Here is a 12541-nt window from a genome sequence, read left to right on the forward strand (position 1 = left end):
TATTTCAGTCAACACCAGCAGCAGCAGAATATATAACTTTTCCATTACCACAGCTGCTGAGAAATGCTAACCCCGTACCTCATCATACCTGTAGGAGGCTATCACAAAAATTTATTGAAATGTTGTAACTTATTTGTAACATTGTAACTTGGCTATTTCATCAGTCAAATACAGCATCTGCCAGTCTTAAGCATGTCAAAACCTAACATGTAAGTAAAAAAAACAACTTGACTGCTGGATTTCATCACTTCAATAAACACTGAAATCAACTACTTTGCACATTCAGTACCAGTAGTCTGGGAGGCAAAAGAAAATCCATCCTGCAGACTTAAGAAGCACCATTAAGGTGATTCAGGTACAAGCCCTGGTGTAGGCACAGCCTCTAGGCCTTTCACAAGGGTCCTGCTGCTGCTCCAGTTCACACACGATAGATCCTGGATGCTTGAGAGGTAGTCCACAGGATCTTTCAAGAGTCAAACACTCATAACAGTAATGCTGCGCATTGCAAGGGGCATCTGAAGAAAGAGTACAATAAAAGGGCATAGGTACAGAACCCAAAACATTTTGAAGAACATAGAAACAAATAAGCAACAGACTTACCTGCAGGAAACTAATTGCCATTAAAATTAGGCTGTAAGAGCTAATTCCACCAGTAAAAACTTCATTCAAATCCCTCTGAAGGAGGAACTGTTTTAGTACTAAAATCAAGTAAGGTAGCAAAGAATATTTCTGCAAAGCAAAATAAGTCTTATCAATGACAATGTCAACATTCCAAAACAAAAAAAGAAGTACACAATCTCAGCAAACAAAGAGTCATCCAATACAAAAATATTTCCAGTGTTGTGCTGTGCAGTGTTTCCATGGGAAGAACTGAAACATGTTTTTTTTTTATTCTAGAAACAGATGAATAGCTTCAATTCTTATTTTATTGAAGACCTTACATACCAAATTTATTTCCCACCTAAACAGTAAGATTTTTATATCCTTCTTTGAATGTCACTGCCACTATAATCAAAGCTCTTGCTCTAAATAGTACTTTTACTGCAGAGCATAAAACGAAACTTTTAAATGTGTATCTACACAATTGCTTCCTGACAGTTTAGTAAGACAGTATTCATAATGTAGCATAACTCAAACACAAGGTAAGCAAAATTTGCACATAGACTTGCTTCAGAAGCAAAGGTTAGCACCTATCTGCAAATCTAAATATGACTGTGAAGTCCTCTCACAGTGTACAGGTTTATTCAGTCCAACACCCAGCACTCAAAGGGAATGCTGAATGGACACCAAAAGATAATAAACTAATATATTTCTGTTTAATTAGCATTAATGAGAATAGTCTTCAGCAGTAAATTGTCAAGCCATACCAAAAAACATTAGCTAAGCATCTAGCACATCGTTGGTAAGTAGAATAACATTCAATACATAGCTGATACCTTCATGTATTCCTTGATAAATCGAGCTGCCTTCACACCAGTTTCTACATTAAAACTGATGTCAACTTTCACTTCTGTCTCCTGGTCAGTGAGTTTTATTATTGGTACCTGAAAAGATTAATACAAGAATGTGAATCCCCAGAAACACAACACTGGTGCTGTTCCCTAGCTTACTCAAGACACATGGATGCTAACAGTCCAAAGGAATGCAACTATCAAGTCCGTCTGAGAGGAGGTAACAATTCTAACCTGACTGACAAGTGAATGCTTTCTAGGGAGATGATTAATGTACAACCACATTAACTTATCATCACTCTGGTACTCTCCCATAACCATTAGCTATCTGCCTTCATAGCTACAATAGCAGTGTTTTATATGACCACTCAATTTACTCATTTTAATGATTCATTCCAGTTAATAGGAGATCTTCTAATCTCATAACCTGTGGGAACTGCATTCCTCTGACCCAGCATTGCACCATTCACTTACTGAACTGACAGAAAACCAGACTAGCAGGAAGTAATACCTTTTGGTTTATCAAGATGAACTGGTTCAATGAAGAGTCAAATGAAAGCCAGAAGAGATAATGCAAAGCAACCATAGAAATATGGCAGGAATAAATGAACATTAAATGACTGAATATGTAGTTTAGCTTCACACCACCACCTGGAAAGCAGTGGCCTCCAAAATCATCTCACAATCATAACCTAAACTTCAGCTGATAACATTTAAAATAAATTTAACTCCTCATATTTTTAATCTGAAATGGAAAACAAAAAAGAAATATAGCATAATTTTATACCAACATCAGAAGGAAAAGAATAAGAACGGATAGTAAAATTGTAAGCCTAGCCTAGTGCCATTTTCCATCATTAACTAGTAATACAGATTCGGAATATCCCATTAGCTCTCAGGTAAATCAAAGACTACCAAGGCTACTATTATGCACTGCTACTCTAATGAAAGCCACAGGAATATTATGAACCTAAAAGAGGAAGACTGTTTTAGAGACCACAAAACAGAAGCTTGCTGATAGAAATTTGGAATGAATACTCACCTTAGTCCCATGAAGAAAACACTTCTTGCTCAGTAATATAAAATTTTCATGCATTAAGTTTTTAACATATTCAACATGATTCAGGCTTACAAGAAAGATTCAAGACATAACACACATCAGTCACATAAATGACAAAGCTCTCATTTAAACAGCTATTTTGGACACAAAACCCAATGTTAGGTTTGGAATGCTTCATGATGGCATCAGAAACAAGACAACGTGAAAACAGTGTTGAGAGCTAGACAGCTCTAGTTACTGGCGTAACAAATTCCCCTCAAAGGTCACTGGAAAAACATTATGCAAATAGTTAACTTATTTTACTGGATATTTTACAAACACTAACTTTCTTTATTGACAACATAAGAATAAAGTATAGCCTTCGGCAAACAGTACACAGGATTACCAATACACATGTAAAAGACTCCATGCTATTGCTAAGCCCCTACAGATTCTACTGACACCTTGCAGAGAGCTTAAGACAATATCATTTGCTTCAGGAATTACGAATACTATTTATTACCAACATCTGAAGGGGTCTGAAACTTTTTCAGTTCAGTATTCCAAAGCTTACTAGCTACTTACCGTAGCTTTGTCAAGTACTTTAATGGAATATGGCTCAGCCACATTGTGTTTTCTCAGTGCTTGCTCCAACAGCTGTAAAGGAGGTCGTTCCCATTTCCCAAAAACAACTAGATCAATATCACTAGACAAAAAGAACACAGGATGAAATCCATTAAGTCTAAAGCACAATACATTACCAAAAAATATGGTAAGATTGGCATTCTACATTTTACAAGTCATAAAAGGTGATCATTTTGCAATTTTCAATGTAGGTTCCCAATAAGCTTCTTCTAGGAATTTTAAGAAAGAGTCCATAAGTGTTTTAGGACCCAAAGCAGTAGTCTAGTTTCTTGCTTCCATTACTCTGATGAGTTCTTAAGAGTTCCTTTCCCTTCTACCTTTCACACTCCCTCCCCTCTGACTTCCACAGTCCAATTCCATCCCTCATCTATCTACTCATGTTGACAGGCATTATAATAATTCAAAGAACTTTATCAGTGATTGGTATTCATAGAAACTAAATTTCCAGTGCTTTTCTTCTGAAAATTTACTTGATGTAAAGACAACATCTTTAACGCAGAGCTACACAGGTTTCCACATCTAATTGAACCATTAAGTGATATAAAATGCCAAACTAAGTAAGACATTTTCCTCTCTAAAAAGATGGGAATACAGCACTGTGATGGCTCCTTTGACTTTGCATAGTAACACTGCGATAAGTGACACATTCTCGGTAATTCTTCTTATTTAATAAAACACAATTTTTACAAAGGAAATGCTAAACATTCAGTTCCACTGTCTATTTAAAAAAAAGCCAAAGACTAACCCCAGACACAAGGAAAGAAAGGTAATTCACCAAAGGGTTAATAAGCAGAGCAGAGCAGTAAGATGTTACATCAAATACTTGCAAATCTTGAAGTTCGAAAGTTCTTCCCTTTGTCACATGAAATATTAGATAAAAGTTTTACTGAAAATTTGACACATTTGCACATTCTAAACTTCTCCTTGAAATCTCCTTTTCTCTAAAAGACAAGAGTAAACTATTACTTACCTAGTTGGAAGATAAAGCCCTGTACTAAAGCTGCCAAAAATCTGGACCTGAAAAGAACACAGCAGGAAAACATCTTGCAATTATGAATGCTCACTTCCTTTTACTTTCACAAAACTTCATACGTTTCTCCAGGTGTTAAGGATATAGCAAAGTAAAAAAAGTTACTTTACTATATACTCTCTGTACAAACACACATTTTCTTACAGACGCAACTTTAGAGGAAATCTGGCTTCTTTAATATGAAATAAATACCAATCCAGCTAGCAAAGAATAAATTTAAGCAAGTTCTTTTAATTATTTATTTCCATTTTGACAGACATACAAGCTTTTATTAATTTCCTTCCATCTTGTTCCTTCCTTTCCTTACAGGACAGCTTTACTGAAATTGGAAGAGTTCAAGGAAGATTTTTCCAAAATTTTAGGTTTAAAAACCAGCAAGTACACCTAAATATATCATTCAGATCAAAAGAAATACTTCAGATTTTACTGTTAAGAACAACTATAAAGTAGTAGCAGGTGTTTGTATGTGAAAAAGCAGCCACAATGAAGATAAATCCACAGACCACATCGAATACTTTCAGTGAGCTGCCTAGCTAAAGAATTGAGATGTTCTTCCCTCTCCAATAGAGTAGAGCCCAATTTACAAGCTCACTTAGTTTTTTTCCTCAGCAACACAAGTCCTTTCCAGCATTTTTTTTTTTATTTCCACCAGGTAGTAAAATCTCATTATGAAGAAAAAACATGGGTAAGGCTGAAGCAGAGGAGTTTTACAGTATTTTTAGCTCAGTGCTGTGGCCTGAGCCCTCACTGTCTGCCATGGAAGGCTATGAAATCACAACATTTTGGTTGTTAATGACAATGCTACCATCTGGCAATCAAAGCTGATGCTAGAAATACAGTTTACAATACATTATTTTTGAATAATGCTTTTTTGAATAAGCATTGAATAACTAAGTGTTTGAAATTACGCCAGCTTAGATTGCAACATATCTCAGGAAGTGAAATTTTCCCACTACAGTAGGGCTAAAGTAATTCCTTGAATGTCAAATTCATGAAGAGCAAAAAAAAAAAAAAACAAACAACCTGCATTTAATTGCTCTTTTATATTTTTTTTTATTTAAAAATATCCACATATTCAGGACCCTTGCAGAAACGGATACAGAGGTAGTCAGTCTCACTTTAATATGCAAAATTAAAATATACAGAGACAATTTAATAAGCTTTTACTTTAGGAAATGCACTACTAAGAGTGGACATTTATTCACATTCCCAGCTCTCAAAATGAAAAAAACATTCAGTAGAATTCATTAACCCAAAATCCACGTTTGAAATTTCTTTTAAAATAAATTTCCAAATACTGCAAGAATTGTGATAGTAGGTCAATTGCCTTAAACTTGAAACCTGTTCATTTCTAAAAGAAAGAAAGATAATAGAAAGGTTAAGTAAACCAAGCTCTACAATTTACTAGAGAAGCAAATCACAACTGAAGCTACACTCACATCAGCGGTAGGCCAAAGATCTTTGATGACCGTTTCTATCCTTTTTACCACTTCTCTTCTCATAGCTGCTTCTTCAGGACGAGGGGACATGAAGTCATAGAAGTCAATGATTTCTTCATGTAGTCTAACGGAGAAAGTAGGTTCAGTTAAAGTGACAATTGAACTATTTAACTATTACAATAAATTTTTTAAGAAACAGGCTATAGGCTTTACTTAATATCATCCTTTAACTTAAGAGCTCAGAACACTGACTCTAGTAGACTGCAGCAGGTTTTAGCACTAACTAAAATTACCAGACTACTTATTCATTTCTTGCTGTGAGATATGGATTAGGAGAATGGCAAAACAGGCTTAAAACTTAAAAGGAATAAAGAAACTTTATTAACAAGACTACAAAAATAAGAAACCTTTTCCTCCCCCCACCCAACCTTTTTCCTTTCCAACTGACACCATAGAGACAAAACCTGGGATGCTAAAGCAGTACCAACTATACAATAGTCTTTTCATCAATCTTTGTAGGGAAAGGAGTTTTCTCTTGTCATTCCATGGAGAGTTCTCCATGAGAAACAGTTTTCTCGTGGCTTTTCATTTCTATGACTGCCAGTCGCCCAGGCACAAACTCTGCCATCATGCTGTCCTCCCATTTTCACACCACTCTGAAGAAGTGTGTTCATGGGCCATGAACTCCTAGGGTATTATTTTAAGGATGAGTTGTTCAAAGGCAAAGGTTCTCTCCATCTATCTCTGTGATCATCTCTAGGAACACAGGTTTTCTTCTTCTCTCCCTGGGGTACAGGGTCTTCATCAGCTCTCGCGTCTCTCTCTCTCTCTGTTCAAGCATCTCATGGGATCACAGTGACTCCACCATCTCCTTAGCTTCATCAAGGGATACTTTTGCTCAGATCTACAGCCTGAATACTTCATTCTCTCAATATTCTTTCATGAATTAGAGGAGTTTTTTAGAACGTTATTGTCCATCTCCATGGCCCTACAAAAAGAATATTTCAGCCTATTAGAGCATCTCCTCATTCTTCTTCCATCTTTTACTGACCTTGATGTTTCATGTTGTCTCTCTACGTGTTGATCACTCTGACTTTTTCTCTCTGGAGAGGGGATTAAAGTCTGCAGGTCTCATCTGTGTAGCAAAAGGGCTAAATCACACACAGACAGTCATGGTGTCAGATTTGAGGCCGAGCTGGTGCTTTCTCTCAGCTGTGCAGCTGCTAGGAGGGAGCAAACGGTCCTCGGCCTGGAACCATCTGTGCAGGCCAAGAGGGGGGAGGAGGGGTGTCGGCGAGATGTTAGCAGCCATGGCTTGGCCCAGCCTGGGCCAGGGGCCCCTCTGGGAACAGCTTCAGCCGCCCCGCTGGAATGGGACCCAGAGGGCTTCCCAGAAGGGGCCACAGCAGAGCCTGGCCCGGGGAAGGCCACACAGTCTCCACCCCCTGCCCAAAAGCTGCTGGAGTCCAGCCCAGCCGCCCCCTGCACCAGGCAGCATAGGCCATGGGGGAGTGGGGCCAGCCACACCAGAAGTCTGCTACCTTTCAAGGCCGGAAACAAAGAGAGAAGTTCCTGGGCTTGGGTTTTTAAAAGGTGTTATTCACAAAGGTGAACTCACTTTTCAGTGGTGCAAAATGCTGTCAGTTCTCAGAACTGGCCAGCTATTGGCCTGATCTCAAGCACAGAAGAAACTCCCAGCAGCCTCTCTCAGAGAAATCACTTCTGTGGGAGTTTCCCACTACTTTCTCTAAATGCCAAACTACGACACAGACATTTACTGAATTTCTTACTGGCTCAACAGTGAAGGTCAAATTCAATTCCTGATTTTTAATGACAATTTTCTTTAAAAAACAAAGCTGAGACTTAAAAACTACATAAGCATGCAAATGTGAAGCAGCACAAGACCAACCAGACTTCAAGCAGGTTTACTCTTCCAGCAGTTCTTACTTCTGTGTATGGGGCAGTTTACACAGACTGCAAACAGGCCACTGGCATTTGTGAGTTTTTGCAGAGGACAATAAAAAGGACATTTGAGTATTTCTTGACATAAAAACATCCACTTTTTGACACTCAAGCCCTTCATTCATATACGAAGTGACCTTCCAACTGAACTCAAAGTAAGAAATATTAAATATATTCTCAAGTGTAAAGTATTTTTATACCCATGTTACAAGAAGAGTCCTGACACTGGAGCCTTATACACCTATTAAGCCCTTTTGTTTCACATCTACCACTACTACAGAACTCTTGCTGCCAAATTTGAGTTTTCAGGTAAATGTCATGTTTGCCTTAAATGAAAAAGCATCAAGCCATGCCAAACAAAAATTCAAGTAACTACTGCTGTGACATTTTTCAAAAATATTTTTTCAGTGTTCACATATTTCTAAGATTTCTAACTCATTAAATATATCTAGTCAATATCGTAGTGAAATCCAAATGCTGTCCTAAACTGAAAAATCAATCTATAGTTTATATACTTAGCCTTCCAAAAGGAAAATTTAATACCTCACTAGTAGAACTCAACTCTTCATCCAAGTCTGTTGCAATTCATTTTACTAGGTACCTTCCCTACTACGAGGTAACTTCCAAAAGACCACATGCCTAATTTTTAAGTGTTAGTTTTCCTTTCCAGAGACAGAGATTTTTGCAGCAAAACTAAAATATACTTCGAAAAAGCATAAATATTATGAATTAATGTTTGCCCTTTCTCTTATCTTAAACTGAGCCTGGACCCACAACTGAACATTTAAGTAACATTTCAATTTGCTGATGAATCCACTTGATTCCAAAATTTTAGAGCAAGACAAAAAATACAAACTGACATGCTCTTATTTTGTTTTGTTTATAGAAAGTATGTTTTTTCCCTACCTTTCCAAGACAAAAGACCAATGAATAAAATACTTGAATATACCCAACAGCAATGGAGACAACCTAAAGACTTCCTGTTCTCCTGCCTATAACACTCTGCAGTAGGCAGATATCGAAAGCAAGAAAAGGCAAGAAAAGGCAAGAGGAAGACATCCTTCCAAGCCTCCAGTAATTTTGTCTGGCATATTTTCAGGGGGAATCCAAATCATGACACATACTAGCTCAAAGAACTTCATTATATAGATTTTTCCAGGTCTTTTAGTCCATTTCAGCTTTGTTGTTCACGGAATTCCATGAATTAATTAAATATGCATGAATTAATTAAATATGCATCAGAATAAAGAGTGGTTTATTTTAAACTGCTGCCTGGTAATGATTTTATCTAATGTTTTTTTCCTGGGGCAAAAAAAAAGCTGTTACTCGCAGTTCGTCTCAAAACACAAGACTTCTCAGGCCCTCAATCCATTTATCTCTATTCACCAACAGTTTTCCAAGCTACTGATCCTCACGGGCTTCTATCTCCTTCCACAAGAACAAGTCCAAAGTTTGACCACCGGTAACCTTCTTCAGCTTGTTTTCTATTGCACCACATTTTCTGACAGGTGGGCAGAAACACACACAGAGTCAACATGTAATTCTGCCATTCAGTCCAGGACACACACCTGTTTTCATTTTATTGCCCCTACACTTGAGAATATTGCTGCTGCTTCAGGGTACCTGAGCACACAGCTGCTCTTTAGAAGAGACCATAATGAAGGAGCTTCTGAACAAAACCACTAACATAAAGTCCACTCACTGGGTGCATTCAGCCTGAATTGTTTTTCTTCACTCATGATTCTATATTTACTAGAATTTAATTTTACCAGCAATTTTATAATCTAATGAACAATGAACTCCCACTGTGTCTGTCTGCAGTCAGCTTTATTTTTCTATTATCCTTTCTATCCTTTTCTCACTCATTTCTTCCCTTCAGGTATTTATGAACATATAGAGCAAGAGTCGTGAGTAATTCTATGTGTAACTTTCCTTTAAGTAAAGTAAATAATTTATTCTTTCCTTTGGTTATTTCTAAGCAGCTAACCCAGCAAACTTGTAAATGTCTGGTTTTTACAAAGTCTTCAAAAAGAATCTCAAACATTCTTCTGAAAAAAAATTCAGCAGTTGTGTTATTAAACTGAACAGAGGAATATGGATTAACAATGAATCCTTCAAGAAAATGAGACCTGTGAGACACAACCACCTTTATCAAAACATGCACTAGACCCTTCCTTTATATTTGGTCATGCAAGAAGTTCTGGTTTTTTTTATGGTATCAGCTCCATCCAACCACTCTAAGAGATCTAGGCATTTCTGTGGAAAAAATGTATTTACAGTAGCCATCCTCATCACAACCTCCACCACACACAGCAGCCCCAGTGCATCAGTGAGCTCAGGAAAAGAGCCAAACACAAGTACTCTCACTTTGATGCCCCACTGAGCACCTCTTCCAACGATTAACACTGTCACAATTGTTAACCACCTATGAAAGACTCAGAGGAGTATCACTCATCACTAGTCTACATTTCCTTCCCTAATCTGCTTTTTAATATGAAGTCAGGTTCATATTTTCCACTTTGCACTGGCAAGGCAGTACAAGGTTTAATGTTTCAATCTGCTTGGGACAATAGCAAAGGTCTAGATATCAAACCTCATTTGGAGTTCAAGCCATACTCATGGCTAATTCCCCTGAAATTCTTTGGCAAATACCACAATACATAGGTATATAACAGGTATCATTCTGCTGACTGGATTTAAACACTTACTGAAATTTAAAATTCCGATTGCCTGACTACATGATCTGTGTTCCCCCTGGTGCCCTTTTGTGTCTCTCTCTGAGCCCTACTGATTGGCAAGTTTCTTGCTTTCGATGTGCAAGACTTTCAGGTCTTTAATGCATTTGGCAAAACAGTTCTCAACTCTCTGTCTTAATAAAAGTCTGTTTTGTTTGTTCTTTCCAGTTTTCCTTAATTCAACAGTTTCTACTTCTTACAGACCATCTTCTTAGTCTATGTCCTTCCAGGTAAGAATCAATGCTATACTAACAGCATATGGCAGCACAACCACGCTAGCATTTTACCTTCTGGTTTACACCTGAAGAAGCTTCTCAAAACAGAGATGCTTTTTTAAAATTTAATGCTACAGTAGTTTGCAATTTTGTAAACATCCTCGCTCAGATAAAGTTACTGGAACACTGTCACAAAAAAACCTCAGCTCTCATGTATAAAAACAAGATCCTGTATGCTGTTTGGGACTAATCCCAGTGTAACTTCTTACCAGCTGAAGGAAAAATGCAGTGTCTTAAAAAAAAACAGGTAAAGTGGAATATTCAGCCAGCCAGTACAGGAATAGTTTTTACTTGCGTACTTTGTCCACATAGCTTCTATGATTTTCATAAGCATTTCCTAAGTCAGGACTGTGGCAGTATTTTAACCATTAGGAACACAATTTCCATCTGCAGCACATGATGTACATGCAGATACAAGTAACATTCTAACTCTTCTTTTTATAGAACTTCCTTTAACATATAGATAAGTCAGTCTTCTCAATTTCCTTCTGGCTTCTTAAAGAATTTGGATACTCAACAGCATCACAGGACCTAGCAACCTCCTGTAACAGGCATTTAAGATTCCTATTGTTTTACTTTACTAGCAAATGTAGGCCTTTTAATCAACTTTTTCACAAGACAGTTTTACTGTATTTATAGAAATACTGGGAAAGAAATGTGTTGGTAAGCTCTAACAGTCGTCCTTCCTAATATAAGATGGCAAAGATTAGAACACAGGGATGCAGAAGAGCAGTTACTTGTACTTGTGTGGTGGTTTCACATTGATTGACATGTGGGGAAAGACGTAAGAAACACCCATGGAAGTGATTTCTCTGAGAAGGTGCTGAGAGCTTCCTCTGTGCTTGGGAAAGGCCAATAGCTGGCTAGTTCTGCGTACTGACATTTTACACCATTTAGAAATTAGTTCTGCCTCTGTGAGATCCACATTTTAAAAACCGTAAGCCCGGGAAATCTCTCTTTGCTTCTGGCTTCGAAAGGTAGCTGAGCTCTGGTGGGGCTGGCCCCGCTCCCCTGCAGCCAGGAGGGGGGCAGCCAGGCGGGGGGCAGCCAGGCCTGACCCCAGCGGCTCCCAGGCAGGGGATAGGCTGAGCCGGGCCACAGCTGCTGACATCTCGTCAACACTACGCTCTCCCTCCCTGGCCCGCACGGACAGCTCCGGGCTGAGCTGGGACCGACTGCCCCCGCAGCAGCGGCCACGTCGAGGGAGGGGCCCAGCGCCGCTGTGGCCACTGGGAAAGATATTAACCCTTTCACTACACAGATGAGACTGGCAAACCTCAATCCTCTCTCCAGGGACAGAGAAAGAGTGATCAACACGTAGAAAGATGACCTGAAAACACCAAGGTCAGTAAAGAGAGTCAAGCCTCAGATGGAAGAAGAATGAGGAGATGCTCTAATGGGGCTGAAATATTCTTTTGATAGGGCCATGGAGATGGACAATGATATACTGAAATATCTCCTTTCATTCATGAGTATGGGGGAATGAAGTATTCAAACTGAAGCAGATAGTGGAGTAGCTGTGATCTCATGAGACACTTAAACAGAGAGAGACAGATGAAAATTATGGAGACCCTTTGCCTCCAGGGAGAGAAGAAAACCTCTGTTCGCAGAGATGATCATAGAGACAGATGAAGAGAACCTTTGCCTTTGAACAACTCATCCTTAAAATAATACCCCATGAGTTCATGGCCTATAGACACACCTCTAGGTAGGCTGTGAAAATGTGAGGAATGTCAAGCTGCAAAATTTTTGCCCGGGTGGCTGCTATTTGTGGAAATGAAAAGCCACAAGAAAGCTGTTTCTTGTGGAGAAGTCTCCATGGAATGACAAGAGAAAACTCCTTTCCCTACAAGAACTGATGAAAGACTATTGTATAGTGGTACTGATTTAACAACCCAGGTTTTGTCTCTACCTTGTCAGTTGTAAAGGGAAGTTGGGAAAGGGGAAGAAAGGTGTTATGGATGT

General features: G+C 38.5%; 1 protein-coding gene across 4 annotated transcripts in view; it reads right to left on the reverse strand.

Annotated features, from left to right (window-relative positions):
* The window catches only part of TENT4A (terminal nucleotidyltransferase 4A), a 66514-nt gene that overhangs the window by 43725 nt on the left and 10248 nt on the right, over positions 1-12541 (reverse strand). For all 4 annotated transcript variants that reach the window (XM_058831541.1, XM_058831540.1, XM_058831539.1 and 1 more), the window contains exons 2-6: positions 5605-5728; positions 4106-4152; positions 3076-3196; positions 1437-1544; positions 601-729 (exon numbers count right to left, since the gene is read on the reverse strand). In XM_058831541.1, coding sequence (XP_058687524.1) covers positions 601-729; positions 1437-1544; positions 3076-3196; positions 4106-4152; positions 5605-5728 — 529 coding nt within the window. The remainder of the gene's footprint in view (positions 1-600; positions 730-1436; positions 1545-3075; positions 3197-4105; positions 4153-5604; positions 5729-12541) is intronic.

The sequence above is a fragment of the Poecile atricapillus genome, chromosome 2, assembly GCF_030490865.1.
Source record: "Poecile atricapillus isolate bPoeAtr1 chromosome 2, bPoeAtr1.hap1, whole genome shotgun sequence".
In the NCBI taxonomy this organism is placed as follows: domain Eukaryota; kingdom Metazoa; phylum Chordata; class Aves; order Passeriformes; family Paridae; genus Poecile; species Poecile atricapillus.